The 25,451-nt window shown below is 42.6% G+C and overlaps 1 protein-coding gene and 1 long non-coding RNA gene across 2 annotated transcripts in view; both read right to left on the bottom strand.

Moving 5' to 3' along the window:
• Positions 1-25,451, bottom strand: part of LOC124483705 — a 61,887-nt gene that overhangs the window by 25,097 nt on the left and 11,339 nt on the right. The window contains exons 4-7 of the mRNA XM_047044251.1: positions 9,906-10,487; positions 7,795-8,382; positions 5,690-6,271; positions 3,585-4,166 (exon numbers count right to left, since the gene is read on the bottom strand). Of these exons, the coding sequence (XP_046900207.1) occupies positions 3,585-4,166; positions 5,690-6,271; positions 7,795-8,382; positions 9,906-10,487 (2,334 nt within the window). The remainder of the gene's footprint in view (positions 1-3,584; positions 4,167-5,689; positions 6,272-7,794; positions 8,383-9,905; positions 10,488-25,451) is intronic.
• LOC124483262 lies at positions 14,575-22,258 on the bottom strand. The gene is made up of 3 exons (XR_006957790.1): positions 22,154-22,258; positions 16,995-17,088; positions 14,575-14,671 (listed from the first exon to the last, which is right to left on the bottom strand). It is a non-coding gene; the product is annotated as an uncharacterized LOC124483262 (long non-coding RNA).

Here is a 25,451-nt window from a genome sequence, read left to right as displayed (position 1 = left end):
TGACAGACAAACGTTTTGAAGAGCTTCTGTTGTTGAGGTACAACCGTTTCGTTGGTAGGCCTAGTGAGGAATAGATATGGCCTTCATTACTGATCATCAAGTATGATTAAAATATTTATATTTTTATATATGTCATTTTATTTATTCTGTTCATTTTTTCTGATCCCCGAACCTTCAATAGATTTAACCACAAGAAAAAAACATTTTGTTTAGGAAATTGGTTTTAGGACAAGAGGTGGTTAACATAATATAATTTGTTTACACAAATATATAATTATTTTTGAAAGTATAAGCCTTTTTGAAATTTGTATTGTTTGAAATAAACGTTCTTCTTTAAATAAACACTATTTTGTGTCTGTACTGTGTCCAGTGGCAGTTCTAGACACATTTTACTCGGGGGGCCAAGGGGGGACCAGTGTTTGATCAGAGGGGCACATAAAAAAACGGAAACAAATTATATTTAAACATTAAATACTTTAATTTAGCTTTACATTAAAATCCTATAAACTGCTCTGGCTCTCCCTCTTCCAGCTTTTTTGATTTACTGGAGTAAAAAGGCTGCAATGTCCCTTCCTCATTTCATGATGACTACTAGAAGAAGAGAAACAATGTGTAAAAAAAAAAGTGTATTTTTTTGTCAGCTCAGGGGGGCCAAAGGGGGGGCAGGGACATTTTTACAGGGGCACTGGCCCCTGTAGGCCCCCGTGTAGAAACGCCCCTCACTATGTCAAAAATGTTCTTGCAAATCTTTTAACTAAGTAAAACTTGCTACTATTAAAAGTAATAGTAAAAGTAATAAAATAAGTAATAATATTACTTTGTACAGAAAGTAATAATGTAACTTAAACACACTACTCTTACTGAACTATAATAAGTAATAACTAATATATAACTTTTTTAAGTAACTTCCCCCAACACTGCCTGTTAGTGATGTTATGTTTGAGATATAATGAGGTTGTGACATAATGATGTCCTAAAACTTACTAGACACACAATGTATGCATCGGTTTGGATAAAACTGACTGTTAAATGAGTAAATGAGGTTGTTGAGAGTGGCCGCTGTCCGTGGTGCTGCAGTGTAAACATTGAGATTTACAATTTTGAACTAAGAAGAGAAACATATTCTTGTTTGAACCGATCTTGAATATTTAAACTGGCATAACATAAAAACAGTATTAGTTGCTGCTTGTGTTTTATTTCCATCTCTGTTGATTGCTAATAATCACCTTTACCAACAAACTGTGGTTGAGGCCTGTGATTGAGGTTTGCAGCAAATAAATCTGATGGTGGCAATTTTTACTTCTTTATTAGTGTCAGATTTCATCAAGCCTTGATTATTACACATAAATACCAGATTTTGGTCCAGATAAGTGATGAAGTTAAAGGAAAAGTAGTATGTTTATTTAGTAGGCAATACTTATCAACAATGTTCCCACTATTCCCTTGTATGAAAAGTATAATTTCATAAAAATAAATGTATATCATCATAAAAAAATAAAAAAATAAACAGTAACCCACAATTTAAAGCTTATAGTTATTTATATGCAGGGTTTTCTGTCATAATTTCTAGGGTTAACACATTTCAAATGACAGGAGACATGAGAGAGCCTGAGCTGGTTGCCATAGGGATGGTCATGAAGCCGTTCTGAGGGAGGTGTGACTTCATCAGCTCACTCCAGACTCTGGCCCCCTGGAGGTCAGAGGTCAGGGACAAACACAGTGCTATCTGGGAGACCGTTACTATGACAACATCAGGAGTCATCATGGCTTTGGTTTATACTCACAGGTGATTGGTCCGACTGAGACTGGTTTGAGGGGTACGAGTTCGTCGACAGAGCGGACAAACCTTCTTGAACACATCTGTGGAGAGACACCAGCGAGTCAGAGAGACTAGAGAGTCAGAGAGACCAGAGAGACCAGGAAGGAGGGTGGGAGGACTCACAGGAGAGCAGGAGGAGTTCCTCTGATCACACAGGTTGAGGCTGCAGTGCAGGTAGACATCCCTGTAGTCCCCCTGGAACAGGAACAGCAGCGCAGAGAAGCGAGCCTGGAGGGACAAGCCATTCTCGTCCACGGTCACCTGGTGACGGTTGGTAGAACACCTGGTGGAACAGGGGGGTTAGACAAACACACACACACACTTCTTCTCCTCTCTCCAGGCTCACATACCTGTGCTGGATGAGGAAGTGTTTCAGGAGGTCATCGGGATCAGGGGAGTGGGTGGTGTAGCAGTCCTCCAAAACGACCACAAAGATGCCAGCGTCCGTCTCTTCAACCGACACGCCCACATGCAGGGCAGAGCCCAGGGGCAGAGTGACACGGCCTGCTGGGTAAGGAGCTGTGTAGTTGGCATCACGGAACAGAGACATGGAAGTCCTGGCCTTGGCACCCTCATCTTTCACCGCACCTTCAAGTCTGTCAAGATATGGGACAGGTAAACAAAAAGGTCAAAAAAAACAAGTTGAAATTGGAAACAAAGTGTGTCAATGTTTGAGTTTGTGAGGGTCCACCTACTCCAGGTATGGTTTGATGGCCACATCCAGGCTGGCTTCTGTCTCCAGAGGATAGGAGCAGGAGAAAGGGATCCTCAGGGGTTGAACCAAGGTCTCACTGAATGGGTAGACAAATAGACTGTTGGAGTAGATGGCGTGGCTGCCGTTGGTCTGGAGAGAGGAGGAAGAAGATAACAGGTGTTTAGAGAAAGGCAGGCAGGACTACAGAAAAACTGAGAAAGATGTAGAGTAACCGTGTCCTCACGGTCAGAGTGGTTCCACAGCTGCCCTCCCTGCGCTCCACCTGGAACCACACTGTCCCGTTACGCTCCTGGGAGGAGCAGCGGGGGTCGGCCAGGTGAGCAGAGGAGGAGTCCAGACGTTTGGCCGCTAGCTGAGACTTGAGGAGACCCACGTCAAGGTAGCTCCTCCCACACACCAGCTCTGGGGTGACTTTTGAAAAAGGAGGGAATGAGAGAAAGAAAGGCAGCGAGAGGTAAAAGATGGGAAATAAAATAAAATACAAAATAATAATAATTAACATCCAAAAAGGAAAATTCCTCTCCTTTAATAGATACTGTCTAGACATATGGTACACAAATATGATTTCTCCTGCTTACATCCCAATTGATGTGTTATTTTTGTCTAGTTGAAAATGAAAACAATTAATTTTGTCCTCGTGAGTCCAGGTGACGTTATTTTGACTTGTGCAGTCTTTACACTTACTGGTGATGGTTTTAGTTGTTGGTCTGGAGGTGGCAGTAGTGGTTGGAGGAAGGGTGGTGGTGGTGGTGGAGTTCCCCCAACCAACTAGGAAGAGATGTAAACAAAACAACGGGTTTAAAGTAGCTGTTTCAAAACTGTGATAAAAAAAGAAATACTGAGAATAAGCAAAATGAATGGCAAATTGTAAATTGTTGAATCGTATACATTCTCGTTATTTCTAACATGTAATAACATGTTAAAAACTACAACAATTTTGGACAAATGTTTAAGACTATGACTTGATAATAATGGTATTGAACGATAAGATGCTCTAGCATTCCAAATTTCAGACAAAGTAATTAAAAGCAGTCCACAATGGTTACATACCTGCACAATAAGCCAAGTAACAACCAACTGGTGTGACAAACTTGTAGACGTAGTAGTTGCCAGGACAGGCTTTGACATGGATGGGGTTTGACCTAAATGCACAGCAGTTGCCGTTGCCGGCGCCCCAGGACCATTTCCCACAGGTTCCCCGTTCCACCACGCCGTCTCTCAGCTGGGGGTGAGGGGTGGTCATCCACAAAGCAGCGTGGGTCCCACACATGTTCTCTTCTACACACGTCTCTGGCATCTGGGTGCTGTTCCCCCCCAGGAACAAGCGATACCATCCCTGCCAACTGATATGCTGGTCACAGTGCAGGTTACCATCGTTTCTGAAGTCCGTTGAACGCCAGGCATCGTCCAGAACTGAGTACTGGCTACAGGGGTCAGCACAGCGAAGAGTACCGTTGACACTGATACAGTCCTGGCCTGCTGGGCAAGGTGTGCCCCCACACAGGAACACCACAGGAGAGGGAGTGGTGGAGGGAAGGGTGGTGGTGGTGGAGAGAAGGGTGGTGGTGGTGGAGGGAAGGGTGGTGGTGGTGGAAGGAGGGGTGGTTGTGGTGGTGGAGTTTCCTTGACCAACTGAGAAGAGAGGTAAACAACACGACTGGGCTAAAGCAGCTGTTTGAAAACTGTAAATATTAAACAAATACCGAGATATTAAATTAAGTCAATGTCAACTCTAATATAGCATAATATATAAATTAACATGTTAATATATTAATTAATTTAGTAAAAGTATATGGGACCAGAACTACCAATGAAAAATCATTTCTGTACGCACAGTAGGCTAAGGGATACATTTGATGAGTAGTGGAGTTTGCCTTCACAAAGTAGCCTACATTATTTTTCAACAACAACACACTTCAGAGTGCATCATCTTGCTTATACCATGACCACTTGCCGAAGACAAAAAATATGTGTCATTGCCGTTTACTTATATTTTCGATTTTTATCAAATTCCACCAAGAAATTTGGAACTGATGTAGCATTTGAGTTAACTAGTGTGTTAACTTGTTACCTGGAGGCATGATAAAAATGATGTTCATAATACCTGAAAAGCAAGCTTTGCCATCCATTAGTTAACACGTAGGCTATTTGTAATGGAACTTGCAAGACGACCTATAGATACGAGGTGCTAGTAGACCATAGTAGCAGAAAGTTAAGCTAGCCCATCGCAACCCAAAGTCTTGACTGGAAAGTCAACTTCTACTGTGACCAGGTACCTAGCTATGAACAAACTTGTGTAACTTCCTTGCTGAACAACATTTTAATTGGCAATTTGGCCAAACACATTTTCCCCCCCAAAGATGATGATAGCTAGATTTGAAAACAAAAATAAAAACATTTTAAGATGATTTACATCAGACACTGCCAGTTGAGCATTGTTGAGGAACAATCTTGCCATCGTAGTTTGAATGAGCTATTTCCAAATGGTTTTTGTTTGGGTGAAATTCTGATTCGCTAAAGTGAATATTTTATTTTTATGGGAGAATGGAATTGTATTAGCCTGGCTGCCAGCCCAACTTAGCCCTGCTCATAAAAAAAATTGTTCGGGAAGTTGGGTCTGGGAAAGCTCGGTTGGGGAAAAACTATGTCCGAACAGGAGCTGTTCGGACCAATGAAATTGTCAGGGTGGGCTTTATACGATGATGGACAGATGATCAACAGTAACGTAATCAACCACGTCACCAAAGAGCGCTTGGGTTGAATTCGTTTTCAACAAACAACATATTACGTTGCTCTGATTGGTTGTAGGTCTATCCAATTGAGCGAAGAGGCATTTGTTTTACGAGTTCGGTTGAAACACGCCCCATACTCACAGCCCAACGGAGAGTTATCAGACTCATATCCTGACTAGAATTATGAGTATGACAACGTCAGGCTAGAATTGTATCTACATGTTAATGAATTATCGTGTTTACTAATAATCCATGTGGACGCCAGTAATAATTGAACTGTGATGTGTAAAGAGGCTCTTGGTTGTTGAAGAATAATGCACACCCTTCCAAGTCAATCACAATTGAGAATTCACCAAGGTCATAGTGCAATTATGACTAATTATGACTATGACTGGTAACAAGCAGTCCACAATGGTTACATACCTGCACAATAAGCCAACCAACAATTATTTGGTGTGACAAACTTGTAGACGTAGTAGTTGCCAGGACAGGCTTTGACATGGATGGGGTTTGACCTAAATGCACAGCAGTTGCCGTTGCCGGCGCCCCAGGACCATTTCCCACAGGTTCCCCGTTCCACCACGCCGTCTCTCAGCTGGGGGTGAGGGGTGGTCATCCACAAAGCAGCGTGGGTCCCACACATGTTCTCTTCCACACACGTCTCTGGCATCTGGGTGCTGTTCCCCCCCAGGAACAAGCGATACCATCCCTGCCAACTGATATGCTGGTCACAGTGCAGGTTACCATCGTTTCTGAAGTCCGTTGAACGCCAGGCATCGTCCAGAACTGAGTACTGGCTACAGGGGTCAGCACAGCGAAGAGTACCGTTGACACTGATACAGTCCTGGCCTGCTGGGCAAGGTGTGCCCCCACACAGGAACACCACAGGAGAGGGAGTGGTGGAGGGAAGGGTGGTGGTGGTGGAGAGAAGGGTGGTGGTGGTGGAGGGAAGGGTGGTGGTGGTGGAAGGAGGGGTGGTTGTGGTAGTGGAGTTTCCTTGACCAACTGAGAAGAGAGGTAAACAATACGACTGGGCTAAAGCAGCTGTTTGAAAACTGTAAACATTAAACAAATACCGAGATATTAAATTAAGTCAATGTCAACTCTAATATAGCATAATATATAAATTAACATGTTAATATATTAATTAATTTAGTAAAAGTATATGGGACCAGAACTACCAATGAAAAATAATTTCTGTACGCACAGTAGGCTAAGGGATACATTTGATGAGTAGTGGAGTTTGCCTTCACAAAGTAGCCTACATTATTTTTCAACAACAACACACTTCAGAGTGTATCATCTTGCTTATACCATGACCACTTGCCGAAGACAAAAAATATGTGTCATTGCCGTTTACTTATATTTTCGATTTTTATCAAATTCCACCAAGAAATTTGGAACTGATGTAGCATTTGAGTTAACTAGTGTGTTAACTTGTTACCTGGAGGCATGATAAAAATGATGTTCATAATACCTGAAAAGCAAGCTTTGCCATCCATTAGTTAACACGTAGGCTATTTGTAATGGAACTTGCAAGACGACCTATAGATACGAGGTGCTAGTAGACCATAGTAGCAGAAAGTTAAGCTAGCCCATCGCAACCCAAAGTCTTGACTGGAAAGTCAACTTCTACTGTGACCAGGTACCTAGCTATGAACAAACTTGTGTAACTTCCTTGCTGAACAACATTTTAATTGGCAATTTGGCCAAACACATTTTCCCCCCCAAAGATGATGATAGCTAGATTTGAAAACAAAAATAAAAACATTTTAAGATGATTTACATCAGACACTGCCAGTTGAGCATTGTTGAGGAACAATCTTGCCATCGTAGTTTGAATGAGCTATTTCCAAATGGTTTTTGTTTGGGTGAAATTCTGATTCGCTAAAGTGAATATTTTATTTTTATGGGAGAATGGAATTGTATTAGCCTGGCTGCCAGCCCAACTTAGCCCTGCTCATAAAAAAAATTGTTCGGGAAGTTGGGTCTGGGAAAGCTCGGTTGGGGAAAAACTATGTCCGAACAGGAGCTGTTCGGACCAATGAAATTGTCAGGGTGGGCTTTATACGATGATGGACAGATGATCAACAGTAACGTAATCAACCACGTCACCAAAGAGCGCTTGGGTTGAATTCGTTTTCAACAAACAACATATTACGTTGCTCTGATTGGTTGTAGGTCTATCCAATTGAGCGAAGAGGCATTTGTTTTACGAGTTCGGTTGAAACACGCCCCATACTCACAGCCCAACGGAGAGTTATCAGACTCATATCCTGACTAGAATTATGAGTATGACAACGTCAGGCTAGAATTGTATCTACATGTTAATGAATTATCGTGTTTACTAATAATCCATGTGGACGCCAGTAATAATTGAACTGTGATGTGTAAAGAGGCTCTTGGTTGTTGAAGAATAATGCACACCCTTCCAAGTCAATCACAATTGAGAATTCACCAAGGTCATAGTGCAATTATGACTAATTATGACTATGACTGGCAACAAGCAGTCCACAATGGTTACATACCTGCACAATAAGCCAACCAACAATTATTTGGTGTGACAAACTTGTAGACGTAGTAGTTGCCAGGACAGGCTTTGACATGGATGGGGTTTGACCTAAATGCACAGCAGTTGCCGTTGCCAGCGCCCCAGGACCATTTCCCACAGGTTCCCCGTTCCACCACGCCGTCTCTCAGCTGGGGGTGAGGGGTGGTCATCCACAAAGCAGCGTGGGTCCCACACATGTTCTCTTCCACACACGTCTCTGGCATCTGGGTGCTGTTCCCCCCCAGGAACAAGCGATACCATCCCTGCCAACTGATATGCTGGTCACAGTGCAGGTTACCATCGTTTCTGAAGTCCGTTGAACGCCAGGCATCGTCCAGAACTGAGTACTGGCTACAGGGGTCAGCACAGCGAAGAGTACCGTTGACACTGATACAGTCCTGGCCTGCTGGGCAAGGTGTGCCCCCACACAGGAACACCACAGGAGAGGGAGTGGTGGAGGGAAGGGTGGTGGTGGTGGAGAGAAGGGTGGTGGTGGTGGAGGGAAGGGTGGTGGTGGTGGTGGTGGAAGGAGGGGTGGTTGTGGTGGTGGAGTTTCCTTGACCAACTGAGAAGAGAGGTAAACAACACGACTGGGCTAAAGCAGCTGTTTGAAAACTGTAAATATTAAACAAATACCGAGATATTAAATTAAGTCAATGTCAACTCTAATATAGCATAATATATAAATTAACATGTTAATATATTAATTAATTTAGTAAAAGTATATGGGACCAGAACTACCAATGAAAAATCATTTCTGTACGCACAGTAGGCTAAGGGATACATTTGATGAGTAGTGGAGTTTGCCTTCACAAAGTAGCCTACATTATTTTTCAACAACAACACACTTCAGAGTGTATCATCTTGCTTATACCATGACCACTTGCCGAAGACAAAAAATATGTGTCATTGCCGTTTACTTATATTTTCGATTTTTATCAAATTCCACCAAGAAATTTGGAACTGATGTAGCATTTGAGTTAACTAGTGTGTTAACTTGTTACCTGGAGGCATGATAAAAATGATGTTCATAATACCTGAAAAGCAAGCTTTGCCATCCATTAGTTAACACGTAGGCTATTTGTAATGGAACTTGCAAGACGACCTATAGATACGAGGTGCTAGTAGACCATAGTAGCAGAAAGTTAAGCTAGCCCATCGCAACCCAAAGTCTTGACTGGAAAGTCAACTTCTACTGTGACCAGGTACCTAGCTATGAACAAACTTGTGTAACTTCCTTGCTGAACAACATTTTAATTGGCAATTTGGCCAAACACATTTTCCCCCCCAAAGATGATGATAGCTAGTTTTGAAAACAAAAATAAAAAGATTTTAAGATGATTTACATCAGACACTGCCAGTTGAGCATTGTTGAGGAACAATCTTGCCATCGTAGTTTGAATGAGCTATTTCCAAATGGTTTTTGTTTGGGTGAAATTCTGATTCGCTAAAGTGGATATTTTATTTTTATGGGAGAATGGAATTGTATTAGCCTGGCTGCCAGCCCAACTTAGCCCTGCTCATAAAAAAAATTGTTCGGGAAGTTGGGTCTGGGAAAGCTCGGTTGGGGAAAAACTATGTCCGAACAGGAGCTGTTCGGACCAATGAAATTGTCAGGGTGGGCTTTATACGATGATGGACAGATGATCAACAGTAACGTAATCAACCACGTCACCAAAGAGCGCTTGGGTTGAATTTGTTTTCAACAAACAACATATTACGTTGCTCTGATTGGTTGTAGGTCTATCCAATTGAGCGAAGAGGCATTTGTTTTACGAGTTCGGTTGAAACACGCCCCATACTCACAGCCCAACGGAGAGTTATCAGACTCATATCCTGACTAGAATTATGAGTATGACAACGTCAGGCTAGAATTGTATCTACATGTTAATGAATTATCGTGTTTACTAATAATCCATGTGGACGCCAGTAATAATTGAACTGTGATGTGTAAAGAGGCTCTTGGTTGTTGAAGAATAATGCACACCCTTCCAAGTCAATCACAAATGAGAATTCACCAAGGTCATAGTACAATTATGACTAATTATGACTATGACTGGTAACAAGCAGTCCACAATGGTTACATACCTGCACAATAAGCCAACCAACAATTATTTGGTGTGACAAACTTGTAGACGTAGTAGTTGCCAGGACAGGCTTTGACATGGATGGGGTTTGACCTAAATGCACAGCAGTTGCCGTTGCCAGCGCCCCAGGACCATTTCCCACAGGTTCCCCGTTCCACCACGCCGTCTCTCAGCTGGGGGTGAGGGGTGGTCATCCACAAAGCAGCGTGGGTCCCACACATGTTCTCTTCCACACACGTCTCTGGCATCTGGGTGCTGTTCCCCCCCAGGAACAAGCGATACCATCCCTGCCAACTGATATGCTGGTCACAGTGCAGGTTACCATCGTTTCTGAAGTCCGTTGAACGCCAGGCATCGTCCAGAACTGAGTACTGGCTACAGGGGTCAGCACAGCGAAGAGTACCGTTGACACTGATACAGTCCTGGCCTGCTGGGCAAGGTGTGCCCCCACACAGGAACACCACAGGAGAGGGAGTGGTGGAGGGAAGGGTGGTGGTGGTGGAGAGAAGGGTGGTGGTGGTGGAGGGAAGGGTGGTGGTGGTGGAAGGAGGGGTGGTTTTGGTGGTGGAGTTTCCTTGACCAACTGAGAAGAGAGGTAAACAACACGACTGGGCTAAAGCAGCTGTTTGAAAACTGTAAATATTAAACAAATACCGAGATATTAAATTAAGTCAATGTCAACTCTAATATAGCATAATATATAAATTAACATGTTAATATATTAATTAATTTAGTAAAAGTATATGGGACCAGAACTACCAATGAAAAATCATTTCTGTACGCACAGTAGGCTAAGGGATACATTTGATGAGTAGTGGAGTTTGCCTTCACAAAGTAGCCTACATTATTTTTCAACAACAACACACTTCAGAGTGTATCATCTTGCTTATACCATGACCACTTGCCGAAGACAAAAAATATGTGTCATTGCCGTTTACTTATATTTTCGATTTTTATCAAATTCCACCAAGAAATTTGGAACTGATGTAGCATTTGAGTTAACTAGTGTGTTAACTTGTTACCTGGAGGCATGATAAAAATGATGTTCATAATACCTGAAAAGCAAGCTTTGCCATCCATTAGTTAACACGTAGGCTATTTGTAATGGAACTTGCAAGACGACCTATAGATACGAGGTACTAGTAGACCATAGTAGCAGAAAGTTAAGCTAGCCCATCGCAACCCAAAGTCTTGACTGGAAAGTCAACTTCTACTGTGACCAGGTACCTAGCTATGAACAAACTTGTGTAACTTCCTTGCTGAACAACATTTTAATTGGCAATTTGGCCAAACACATTTTCCCCCCCAAAGATGATGATAGCTGACAACGTCAGGCTAGAATTGTATCTACATGTTAATGAATTATCGTGTTTACTAATAATCCATGTGGACGCCAGTAATAATTGAACTGTGATGTGTAAAGAGGCTCTTGGTTGTTGAAGAATAATGCACACCCTTCCAAGTCAATCACAATTGAGAATTCACCAAGGTCATAGTGCAATTATGACTAATTATGACTATGACTGGTAACAAGCAGTCCACAATGGTTACATACCTGCACAATAAGCCAAGTAACAACCAACTGGTGTGACAAACTTGTAGACGTAGTAGTTGCCAGGACAGGCTTTGACATGGATGGGGTTTGACCTAAATGCACAGCAGTTGCCGTTGCCGGCGCCCCAGGACCATTTCCCACAGGTTCCCCGTTCCACCACGCCGTCTCTCAGCTGGGGGTGAGGAGTGGTCATCCACAAAGCAGCGTGGGTCCCACACATGTTCTCTTCCACACACGTCTCTGGCATCTGGGTGCTGTTCCCCCCCAGGAACAAGCGATACCATCCCTGCCAACTGATATGCTGGTCACAGTGCAGGTTACCATCGTTTCTGAAGTCCGTTGAACGCCAGGCATCGTCCAGGACTGAGTACTGGCTACAGGGGTCAGCACAGCGAAGAGAACCGTTGACACTGATACAGTCCTGGCCTGCTGGGCAAGGTGTGCCCCCACACAGGAACACCACAGGAGGGGGAGTGGTGGAGGGAAGGGTGGTGGTGGTGGAAGGAAGGGTGGTGGTTGTTGGTCTAGAGGTGGTGGTGGTGAAAGGAGGGGTGGTGGTAGTAGGAGGGGTGGTGGTAGTAGGAGGGGTGGTGGTGGTTGCTGGTCTAAGGGTGGTGGTGGTGGTGGTGGTGGTGAAAGGAGGGGTGGTGGTAGTAGGAGGGGTGGTGGTGGTTGCTGGTCTAGAGGTGGTGGTGGTGAATGGAGGGGTGGTGGATTGACCAACTAGGAATAGAGGTAAACCAACAACACAAGTTAAGCAGCTGTTTAAAAACTGTAAACAATTAATACTGAGAAGAAATAAAGTTAATAAACAAATTACGTACATTTGAATGATTGTGTCTCATTGTATTTTGTTAAACTACAATCACATATGCGAGATAAATTGTGAGAGGCGGTTAGAACCGAAACTGTACTGTCCTGTAGCTTGTGGTACATGCCAGTGGAGCGAGTGGTACGTGTCAGTGGATCCGCTGGCACATGACAGTAGCTAGTGGTACGTGGCAGTGCCTCTACTGGCACCTAGTGGTATGTGACAGTAGCTAGTGGTAAGTGACAGCGCCTCCACTGGTACATGACAGTCACTGTTCTGTTGATAGTGGTACGCAAGTGTCTCGTGGCAGTTGCATTGGGTGTCTTGCAGCTTTTGTTTACTGTCATGTCGACTAACTGCCCCGCGGCCATTTTAGAATAGGAGAACAGGCTATTAACTTTTATTTAAAAAAATAAGTTAAACTGTTCATGCTAACAGACTCCATACCATACTTTTGATGTCTCACTACAAGCTCACCATACAAAGTGGTCAATTTAGACATGATATTGCACATAGTGTAATGGTGTGACTGTAAAGCAGACATGTACACACAAAATAATTAGTAACAAATTATTTTATTCAGAGAAACTGAATTTAAGCGTGCACATGAGCCACCGTTGTAGACTCTCCTACATCTTTAATGCACATCCTTGTGTTGTTATCAGCGCCTCCTAGTGCCGTTAATTGTAATTAACGGCAAATGTACGTGTATGTACATTACTACATTTGCATTTCGATACTTTTGAGTAAATATAGTTGTTAATGATAGTTCATTATTTTCATATGAAGAACCATGTCAATAAATGACACCCTATGATTGCAAATGTACTTTCTGGGTTTCATAGATATTGAAAACTACAAACTCTCCTGGATACATCTGTTAAAATCACTCACTCATTAAATCACTTAAGATATCTTTCACAACTGAAGTTACATTTTAAAGTCGACCTGTGTCAAAAAGTGATATGGGAGAAAATCCTTTTGTTGGTAATGACGTTGTGAATGTAAATGTCAGTTTAAGTATAGGGTTAATAACTTCTCAGCAAGTTATTTCATTGATCAGTTGTTATGGGCTGCTGCAGCACTCAAAAGAGCAGGCAAACTAAGCATTTGATTTGAAAAGACATGTCCAAGTAATCATATACTTTTTGTACATTACAATGAAGTTTGTAATTGAATTACAAACCATCATAAATCTCAATTTTGACAGAAAACGATTTTCGATCTTTTATGGGTACAATGGGCGGCCGCGACATCCACGGGTTTCCGCAGGCCACCACACATTTAAAAAATAAAACTTAATAGCCTATTCTAAAATGGCCGCCGGGCAGTTAGTCTCATAGAGTTAATGTAACTAGAGTAAGCTACTTTTGTCTTCCAAGATGGAGTCCCCATTCATTTCTATGAAAAGTGCTCAGTGGCGCAGTGAGGCAAGTGAGATCGCAAGACTGGACGCGGCCATCTTTCCACTTCCGTGTCTTCCTGTCTAGCTTTAAACAGTGGCTCTTTTTTTCCCTAGCTCCGAGAGCTCATGTAATGTGTAAAGAGGCTCTTGGTTGTTGAAGAATAATGCACACCCTTCCAAGTCAATCACAATTGAGAATTCACCAAGGTCATAGTGCAATTATGACTAATTATGACTATGACTGGTAACAAGCAGTCCACAATGGTTACATACCTGCACAATAAGCCAAGTAACAACCAACTGGTGTGACAAACTTGTAGACGTAGTAGTTGCCAGGACAGGCTTTGACATGGATGGGGTTTGACCTAAATGCACAGCAGTTGCCGTTGCCGGCGCCCCAGGACCATTTCCCACAGGTTCCCCGTTCCACCACGCCGTCTCTCAGCTGGGGGTGAGGAGTGGTCATCCACAAAGCAGCGTGGGTCCCACACATGTTCTCTTCCACACACGTCTCTGGCATCTGGGTGCTGTTCCCCCCCAGGAACAAGCGATACCATCCCTGCCAACTGATATGCTGGTCACAGTGCAGGTTACCATCGTTTCTGAAGTCCGTTGAACGCCAGGCATCGTCCAGGACTGAGTACTGGCTACAGGGGTCAGCACAGCGAAGAGAACCGTTGACACTGATACAGTCCTGGCCTGCTGGGCAAGGTGTGCCCCCACACAGGAACACCACAGGAGGGGGAGTGGTGGAGGGAAGGGTGGTGGTGGTGGAAGGAAGGGTGGTGGTTGTTGGTCTAGAGGTGGTGGTGGTGAAAGGAGGGGTGGTGGTAGTAGGAGGGGTGGTGGTAGTAGGAGGGGTGGTGGTGGTTGCTGGTCTAAGGGTGGTGGTGGTGGTGGTGGTGGTGAAAGGAGGGGTGGTGGTAGTAGGAGGGGTGGTGGTGGTTGCTGGTCTAGAGGTGGTGGTGGTGAATGGAGGGGTGGTGGATTGACCAACTAGGAATAGAGGTAAACCAACAACACAAGTTAAGCAGCTGTTTAAAAACTGTAAACAATTAATACTGAGAAGAAATAAAGTTAATAAACAAATTACGTACATTTGAATGATTGTGTCTCATTGTATTTTGTTAAACTACAATCACATATGCGAGATAAATTGTGAGAGGCGGTTAGAACCGAAACTGTACTGTCCTGTAGCTTGTGGTACATGCCAGTGGAGCGAGTGGTACGTGTCAGTGGATCCGCTGGCACATGACAGTAGCTAGTGGTACGTGGCAGTGCCTCTACTGGCACCTAGTGGTATGTGACAGTAGCTAGTGGTAAGTGACAGCGCCTCCACTGGTACATGACAGTCACTGTTCTGTTGATAGTGGTACGCAAGTGTCTCGTGGCAGTTGCATTGGGTGTCTTGCAGCTTTTGTTTACTGTCATGTCGACTAACTGCCCCGCGGCCATTTTAGAATAGGAGAACAGGCTATTAACTTTTATTTAAAAAAATAAGTTAAACTGTTCATGCTAACAGACTCCATACCATACTTTTGATGTCTCACTACAAGCTCACCATACAAAGTGGTCAATTTAGACATGATATTGCACATAGTGTAATGGTGTGACTGTAAAGCAGACATGTACACACAAAATAATTAGTAACAAATTATTTTATTCAGAGAAACTGAATTTAAGCGTGCACATGAGCCACCGTTGTAGACTCTCCTACATCTTTAATGCACATCCTTGTGTTGTTATCAGCGCCTCCTAGTGCCGTTAATTGTAATTAACGGCAAATGTACGTGTATGTACATTACTACATTTGCATTTCGATACTTTTGAGTAAATATAGTTGTTAATGATAGTTCATTATTTTCATATGAAGAACCATGTCAATAAATGACACCCTATGATTGCAAATGTACTTTCTGGGTTTCATAGATATTGAAAACTACAAACTCTCCTGGATACATCTGTTAAAATCACTCACTCATTAAATCACTTAAGATATCTTTCACAACTGAAGTTACATTTTAAAGTCGACCTGTGTCAAAAAGTGATATGGGAGAAAATCCTTTTGTTGGTAATGACGTTGTGAATGTAAATGTCAGTTTAAGTATAGGGTTAATAACTTCTCAGCAAGTTATTTCATTGATCAGTTGTTATGGGCTGCTGCAGCACTCAAAAGAGCAGGCAAACTAAGCATTTGATTTGAAAAGACATGTCCAAGTAATCATATACTTTTTGTACATTACAATGAAGTTTGTAATTGAATTACAAACCATCATAAATCTCAATTTTGACAGAAAACGATTTTCGATCTTTTATGGGTACAATGGGCGGCCGCGACATCCACGGGTTTCCGCAGGCCACCACACATTTAAAAAATAAAACTTAATAGCCTATTCTAAAATGGCCGCCGGGCAGTTAGTCTCATAGAGTTAATGTAACTAGAGTAAGCTACTTTTGTCTTCCAAGATGGAGTCCCCATTCATTTCTATGAAAAGTGCTCAGTGGCGCAGTGAGGCAAGTGAGATCGCAAGACTGGACGCGGCCATCTTTCCACTTCCGTGTCTTCCTGTCTAGCTTTAAACAGTGGCTCTTTTTTTCCCTAGCTCCGAGAGCTCATGTAAATCGGCTATCGGCCAATGTGAACTTTTGTGCTCGTGCCCTGTTAGTATCCGCCAGCACATTTGCAGACAACTTTCATTGACTAAGCAAATAAATGGGTTGCTAGTTTACCCATTTCGGATTGGTTTCAAACTTTCTTCTATGAAAAATTCTTCTATGAAAAAGCTAGTAGTATGAGCCAGGTTCGAGAATCAAACAAAAATTATCGGGGGAGATAGTTTTGTAAATGTTGAATGGAGTTAATAGAATAAAAACGACCGGAAGAGTCGGAAACCTAACCGTACATGCAATACCACCTACATCCACCGGGGCCGTTGCTTCAAGCCGAGGGGCGAGGGGTGGGGGCTTGGTTAGTCTACATGACAGTAAACAAAAGCTGCAATACACCCAATGCAACTGCCATGAGAAACTTGCGTACCACTATCAACAGAACAGTAACTATCATGTACCAGTGGAGGCGCTGTCACGTACCACTAGCTACCGTCATGTACCAGTAGAGGCACTGTCACGTACCACTAGCTACTGTCATGTGCCAGCGGAGGCACTGACACGTACCACTCGCTCCACTGGCACATACCACTAGCTACAGGACAGTACAGTTTCGGTTCTAACCGCTACTGTAAATTGTCCATGATGTACATTTCCTTATTAGACTCGTCAGCAGATATACATTGCCAGAAACAACATGTTCACATCCTACCTGAAGTATGAAGAAGAGCTTGTATGACCAGGAGTAAGAACAGACCCTCTGACATCATCATCATGCAAGGCTTCATTCTCATCAGACAAAAAACCTTAAAAACATTTACATTCACATGTGAGCATCACAAGCTCAGGTTAGTTTGTTTGCTTGCTATCAAGGCGCACCATTGTCATCGCACTCACTCATCCCACAGTGTTTGCACTACATGAAGGGTGTGAAAATGTGCATCTCGTTCCCCAAAACATAGCTATTATTTGTAGAAGGTTCTGTTGCTGTAATTTCAGTACCAGAAAGAGTCCAGCATTAATTACTTGACTTAATATTAATGTATTGACTGATTTTTAAGAAAATAAAAAAAAGCCTTATTTCTAGAAAATGTGTCGTATTTTTTGTGTAAAAAGAAGAAGAATCTTGCCAAGCATTTTTCACTTTAAAAAAAAGTATTTTGAGAAAAATATCTAAATTTTTCTTATAAGATTTACCAACTAATATCAAGCTCGATTTAACTAGTACCAAGGTGTGGACATATTTAGCTAATTATCCCAACAGAGGAACAAGATTATCTTCCTTATTTTAAGATTGAGACCACTGGCACAACTTCTCAATGTAGGAATATTAAGAAATGACAGGAATTTTTTTCCTTATAAATTGTTGTCCTTATAATCATGACAAACATGAAAATACAGTTTAAACTTTTAAGGAGTGAGTTCCAAATATTTCTCACTGACCTTCCAGAGTGACTTCTTTTTCCGCGTGCAGATCAGAATTTCGTCTGATTCGAAATATTGATTATGACGTCACAGTATCATTCCGCCTACATGAGGGGCAAACATCTAGGCTACCTACAGTGTGTTTTTTAATCAATTAAATTACATACTATATTGTCTAGGAGGGAGGCTATTCCAAAATCAGGCAAACATAAGGTATCACACCAGTGTATTTTAATGAATATAGGCAGATTCTTATAAGAATCTGCGACCCTTCAAGCTCAGATCTATTTAACTGGCGAACTGCGCTCGTTGGCTTCAACGCTGTTCAGCTGCCACTTTACCAGCATACCATCACGACTGCGGAGCATGGAAGAATTTGTAAATTGTGTAAACCCAATTCACCAACCGTTTGTTCAGTTATTAACGTTTGTCTTTTTGCATAGTTCATATTTCCTAATGCTTTTGGATAAGGTTTGTGCACTAAATTGGAAGTGGTTAATAGATAATAATCGAAATGGGCCTGCATAGCAGTACAATAAGAGGAACACGTGGCTAGTTAGCTAGCTAGCCTCTTTTGTTAGTTAGCTGGATATCTAAACACCAAAGTATCGTGTACCTTTGAGTTGTATTCTGTCAGTCATAATAATTGTATACAAATCAGATGATGTAGTTAAAAGAATTTATGTAACATTTAACGAACACAACAGGAGGGTTATCAGACTGATTGAATAACGGTTAATCTGTGTCGATCTTAATTAACTATATACATTTACAATTTAGTAGTGTTTAATGTTTCCAACATTTACATTTAGTAGTGCTTCAGTGTATGGAATTCCATGAAGCATGGAGCAACACAGAGAGCTGTTGCAGGCTTCACAGACGTAGTGCGTCATCTTGCGCTGCTTTTCACGCCTATTTGTGTGTGCACAGACTGTGCACTGACGCCGTGCGTGTTTCCCCTGTTGTGGCGTTGGAGGAATCTCACTGGGGAAGTGCCTTCCGGTGAGGCGCATGGGGTCATGAGGACGACGGGGTGTGTTGTGCTCCTCCAGGAGCTGTCTCATGAGGTTGTCCCTGTACTTTTTGTACGGGATGACCTGGCCTGTGGCTCTGCGGTGGATGATGAAGCCATTCAGAACAGCAGCATCAAGTAAGTGGAAAAAAAGCTTTTTATACCACTTCATGGTCTTCCTCGCACACTGGACAAAACTATTCTGCATGTCCACCTTGTCTACTGAACCCATTTTGTCGTTGTACTCCATGACGCAGGTAGGCTTCACCTTCATTGATCCTGTTGAAAAATCAACTCTCCCACTCTGCACCATCTGAGAGCTGTGCACCGACGACAAGACGTGCACATCCCTCTTATCGTGCCATTTGACTGCCAACAAGTCCCCTTTGTGCTGGAACTCCACATCCCCTTTCTTCATCTTCTTAGCGAAGTTTGGCATTCCCTTACGGTTGGCCCTCACCGTCCCACAGGCTCCAGTCTTTTGCTGTAGAAGGTACTGGAACAATGCTGGGCTACTGTACCAGTTGTCCAGAAAGATGGTGTGCCCTTTGCCAAGGTAAGGCTGCAGCAGTGTTGTCACGACGGAGCCAGAGACGCCAAGGCCCTCAATATGTCTGATGTCTATGGTGGACCCGGTGTGAACGATAAGGTCCTGGATATAGCATCATGAGGTCAGTGGACCAGTAGTCCTTCAGTGCACCTTTCCTCACGAGCCCCATCAGCAGGATGGTCACCAGGAAGCAGTACATTTCACTGACTGATGTATTAAACCATTTGGACAACTTCCCTCTCATTCCAGGGCTTGTCTTCTCCCTCAGATCTTCTGCGAAGCGGTTTGTCTCGAGGACTACATCTGCCACAAGCTCCTCGGTGAAGAAGAGTTTGAAACACTCTGCCTCTGAGGGGACAGGCAGAGCAGTTTGGACTCCTGACTGGGTGGTGTCAAAAGGAAACCTGGATGGTGTGAACTGGCCAGATCTCCAATGTCCATCCCCTTAGGTCTCCTCCCTTGGATGGGCAATTGAAGGACCATCTCTGGTGGGTGATTCAGGAGGCCTGCTGCCATCCACCTCGACAGTTTGATCAGGCTCAGGCTCATCGTCTCTTAGATTGGGGGGCAGGTTGTCCTCATCACTTTCAGGATCTGAGTCTGTCTCAAATTCAGACTCAGGGTCGGAATTGCAGAAGATGTTCTGTATTTCCTCATCTATGAGTATTTTTGTTAAGCGTGGCCATTTCTCTTATCTTTCGTGTACGTGTCGTCTTTCTTGTCTTGTGTCTGAACTCTGAGGTACTGTGACACACGAGCTCATTACCCATTGTAACTATAGCACAATTTTCGCGGGGTTGTTAATTCGTTGTTTTTATTGATAATCAATATTTATTTGTATGTTCAGCCTTTGAAATACTCATCAAACTGTTGAGAAAACTACTGTTTGCGAAGGTAATCGCTAAACCATAATGAATGCAAGCCATTTCTGTATTCCATTTGCTAGATTTACATTCTGAGGTGTTTATTGTTGAACACATGTGTAATATGTATTTGGTTTATTTTATACATTGTCTTTTGTACATTGGTGAATTGTAACAAGGCTTACTGAGGTAGGCGATTGCTAAAAAGAGCAATCTAACGGCATTTATGGTGCCATGGTCGCCGCCATGTTTGTTTACGGAAACCATTTACGAAATGCAATTTGGCATTGTGGGTATTCTAGTAATGGCGACTCGCGTGTTTAGTCGACAAGCTACAGCCATGTTTTTTTCTCTAAAGCAACGTATACTATTTTGAGCAAGGTAAATTGTCAGGACACCGGGCTAATCACCTGGTTTCTCCCCCTCCCTCTGTTTTGTCATTGTTGCAGATCTCCATTTGGGATTCAGAAAGATGCCCGCGCAGTGATGGTTAGCCGACGAGCGGCTAAAGTGTATATAGTTCGGTTCATAATGTTAATAAAAGTTGAGGCATATGATACGAGTCAGTTTTTTGTTGCCAAAACCTTTTAGGATGGTAAAATCACGATAGCAACGTTATAGATAAAAGCATGGCATAAGTAACGTTACGGTGGCAAACTAGCTTGTTGCCGGGCTAAGATACCTAGCTTTATACTCATGCTATTACTATGCTAACGTTACTTGACAGACTGGCTTGTAGCAAAGAGCAGAGAAGAACATAATTTTCTACAGGCAAATAACTTATTAGAGGCCATAATGCAATTGTTGCGTAGTTTATTGGAAATTCTATTGCAACATTCCAATCACATATGTGCGACGTTACTCTGTGGGGCCCGCTTTCGAACGATCGCACATGTGTGACGATACTCCTTATTAACATGACTGTTGACTGAAAAAGGGTTAGGGTTAGGAAAAAGGTATTAAACAGTTCTGTGTTGCCCACTCCTTTCTTACCAAATGAATTTCAAAACTTTCCATAACATTTCTATAACTTTCTGCCAAATTTCATTTCTTATGAGCTAAAGCTGTTGTAATAACAGAATAACAGTGTGCCTTTTACAATACATCAGAAGAGGCTTTGTGGAGCCAATTTGTTGATAGTCTGTAGACCAGTAACAGGAGCAAACAAAATGTGTCCATTAGTGTTAATTAGTGCGCCGTTTAAAAGACGGGAAAAATCGCCTGCATGTTACTGCCACCATGAGTGATTCGAGGAAAAGAAGAAAAAAAAAGTTCAGCGAACAGGAGCTAGAAACATACACAACCACTTTCGCTTATACCCTCCCAGCAGTGTAAACTGCGTTTTTACTCAAGTGCGCTGCCTTTGTAAATACGGTGTTTTGTCTTTACCCGCTATTTCACGCCTGAAATGGGCGCAATCCTGTTAGTAAATGGGGCCCTCAGTATCGGCCCTCTCAATATCACTACACTGCCTGTACTTATTGACTCAGTGAGTGGATTGATGGATGCAATGCATGTTGTAAAAAATAAATAAAGAATAATTTTAAGTTACTCTGTTTCAAATAAATGTTTTCACTGCTTGTAGTAAGCTTAGTTTGCTCGAATTCTATCCTTTTTGTCTAGTTTTAAGGCACATTACGATTTTCAGTGTCTAGACTTTTTTTTTGCCAGTTTTAAGAATTCTAACCTAGTACATTTTTCTTACCCCATTGGCATATTGTTTTGCTCAATATAAGATCATTTGACTAGATTTGGGAATATAATTATTATTATATTCTTATTTCTAGAAGGGCCTTTTTTGCATTGAATGACAGCATAGGGTAGAATTTTCAGTGTCGTTTAAAATTCTAGAATACAGCTAAACCAGAAACAGGACAAAAAAGTATCGACAATCTGGACATAACATTTGGAAAAGTGATCATCAAGTCATTTTGTATTCAATTAATCGGTGTTGCCAATAAAGTCAAGCAAATTCAAAAATATAATCACAATGAAGTGCCCAGGTAGGTGTTAGTACTTACATGCACTATAACGTAGATCTGATCACACTGCTCTCTCCTCAGTCAAAGTGAAGACACTGATGAAAGCCTCAAATGGGCCTTTTTATTCTGTTCTGCACCTGCCTGCTGCCAGCACATGGAGGCGTGTTCTATGTCTAGAGTTAGGTGGACATAATTCCTCGAATCCAAAGCCACCATCATTGCAAACAATGGACAAGCAAGTTTGCCAAGAGAATACTACATTTACTGGAACATGTACAATCACACTGTGGGTATGTTCCAAATTCCATCATACCTGCTTCATAGCTAGCGGCACAAATGTCACCCAATCCGGTTGTGTGATTAGCTGTGTGGTTGACCGTAGATGTGTCATATTTACTCCCTGCACTATATACTTTCTGTTTGTGCATCGCTTTTGGACAAAAGTGTCTGCTAAGTGAGTAAATGAATGATTGTAGAAAGATGACCGAGCTTAGAGTGGTCGCTGTCCGTGGTGCTGCAGGGGTCCACTACAGGAGGTACAAAGCATAACTGGTGTATGTTTGACAAAGCAAAACTCACACATCCGATTAATAACTTCATTCGATTTCCATCTATCCTTAAAATGTGTCGTTTTCATAAATGACCATGAAACATAGTAGACCCCTCAGTCTGCGCTCTGATTGGATGACCTTTGGTTTGAGTTTACAAGAAGGATAATTACGCAACTAACTCATCTAGCAAGTTTCTGTGCCAAGTGCACATCACACAACTCGACGTATACTTTTTTTGGCCCGCAACTTCTCCGCACCCCCCCTTTCCCTTGCGCTTTTGTTTCTCCATCCTAATCCACAGATTTTTGTCTCTGAGCCACAGCATCTGACACCAGGGGCGGAGCCAATAGAGGCGTACGGAGTGGCACGTTGCCCCCCCTGGAATCTGATTGGTTCTCAGGTGCCCCCCCCTAAAACTAAGATTCCGGCTTACGACCAGGGGCGGAACAAAGGTTGTGTCTCAGGGGGGGGCGGAAACTGATTGGGGGGCCCCCTGTTATTAATATTTTGCAGTGCAATAAAATATACCAATAAAAAGTAACCAATGGCAACATCTATTGTGAACAGCACATATTAGCCAATAATAGTTCAGTCATCATAGCCCATAATGTGCGAACAAAATGTAGGCCAGTAGGCTTGCACTCAGCGTTCATTACAATCTCTCACATATGGTATACTGTAGGCCTACACAAATCCATGCATAAAATGGTTTTAATGATCTGTTCATTTACCAAATACATTATATTCAAATTCAACGAAGAGGTCATAAGCCCCCCAAAATGAAGTTAAAAACAGTACTGTCTACTACTTACTGCATATAGTCATCCTGACAGTGACATAAACAAACATAGGCCTATATAACAATTCTTTCAACAACAAATTTGGGTCGAGCTACACGCGCGAACCAAGCTCCCATGAAAAAAACGAGTGCGCAACTCACGCGTGACGCGCACTGCCAGTGGTTCTCAATCCTGGTCCTCGTCACGGCCTGATAACGACCCATTCATTTGAATCAGGTGTGTTGGAGCAGGGATATCTAAATCATGCAGGGCAGGGGGTCCCAAGCATAGATATATATAGCCTATATCTATGATCCCAAGGACCAGGATTGAGAGCCACAGCAGTAGGCCACCTACAGCCGGCATGCTTCAATTGAACTAAAATTCCATGAGTCTATAATCATTTTCTTTTCCGAACTGACGTGTATTGGGATATTCAAAACCAGCAAACTCATAGCGTACACACAGGTCAAAACACATATGTAACTAATTTAACTTAGTTTTACAAAGGCAGAATAGGCTATGCAGACATAGGCCACAACAAATGGTCTTGCCTAAATCATCATCTGTCTGTTCTTGTCGTTCGCAAATTTGGCGATTACGCTAGGTTACTTTGTTAATGTCAATCTCGATGTCCCTCTCGATGCTCAGCGCTAAATTGGACAGCCGCTCCTCTCCCATGCTTGATCGCAAGAATCTCTATTAATTTCAGACAGCTGAAAGTCCTCTCTGCCTTAGCACTGCTTATCGGAATTGTCAAGTAAATACGATAAAGAATGGCAAGGTTGGGGAAAGCACGGTCCATGTTGTTGTCAATGAGAAATGGATGCTGTGTGTGTTTAGTTGAGTATTTCCATGCTCAGCTCACTGTATAGTAGCCTACGAAATGTAACACATTTGTCAACCACATCATCGTCCTTTGACAGATCTTCCAAATAGAACTCCGCAAGCGCTCTAACTTTCTGAGCAGCGTCGGGGTGACAAAAATGTTTCGGAAAATGTAGGCCTGTATATATTTAGTAAAAGTGTCAACCATGGATACAATCAACGTTTTGTTGCCAAAGAGAAATTATGAAGAAAAGAAAATAGATCGGGGGCCCCCTTGGCATGGGCGGCGCTATGGAGGGGCTAGCAGGTGCTTTGGAGCCCCAAGAAAGACCAAGCACCCCGATAGCACCCCCAAAAATATTGTTAATTTATTAGCCTAATAGTATTCAGGCCCGGAGTGGCCATCGGGAGAATTCGCAGTGGGCCGCTCTGCCCGCTCATAAATTGGTCCAGTAGATCGCAGTAGGAGCTAAATCTTTTTTTGCGTTTTGGACGTCCATGTCGCAAAAAAAGATTTAGCTGCCTCTCGTAGATCGCCTGCTTTCTCTTAGTTTTTTTCACACACCGAATAAAACTATATGTGTTTGTTAAGTTTCTGTGTAACTGATAAGTAACCTAGGTTTTAATTTAAATTAGCGCTTGATCCGACCGTGGATTAAAAAGTGCCGTTTGCAGTTGTTGCGCATGCTCTCCGTCTCAAACACAAGTGCGTGTACCAGAGCCATAGAAAAAGATAGATATAGATAGATCTTTTTCTATGGCTCTGGCGTGTACCAAGTCGGTTGCCACGGAGACAACCCCAAACAATCATTTATTTTTGTGAAGTTAGCAAGATTAAGCTGATGCAAAAAAATCAAATGGATTGGGAAAAGATGCCAGGAGGAACTGAAAAAGCCAGGTAAAAAAGAAAGATCTGACACTTATAGGTTCCTGCAAGGGTGGGAAAAGTTTTCTCAAAAGCCCTGAATCTTTCAGGAACAAATTTGGGTTGTAATTTCCCGAAAATATTACAATATGAGTCCAACGAAATGTTTATATTAGCCTTCAGAAAGCTCAAAAACTATTTTGCACTGAAGTTAATGCCAAAAATTGCGCTCGCGCGCTATCCGCGCTCGCATTCATGTGAAGTTCCGATTTCACCTCGCATCAAATCCTTGACTAGGTTCTTGGTTTGGGTTA

The sequence above is a fragment of the Hypomesus transpacificus genome, chromosome 21 (genome assembly GCF_021917145.1).
Source record: "Hypomesus transpacificus isolate Combined female chromosome 21, fHypTra1, whole genome shotgun sequence".
NCBI classification, from domain to species: domain Eukaryota; kingdom Metazoa; phylum Chordata; class Actinopteri; order Osmeriformes; family Osmeridae; genus Hypomesus; species Hypomesus transpacificus.
The sequence above is the reverse complement of the archived record's forward strand: the minus strand, read 5'-3'. Positions and strand labels throughout refer to the sequence as shown.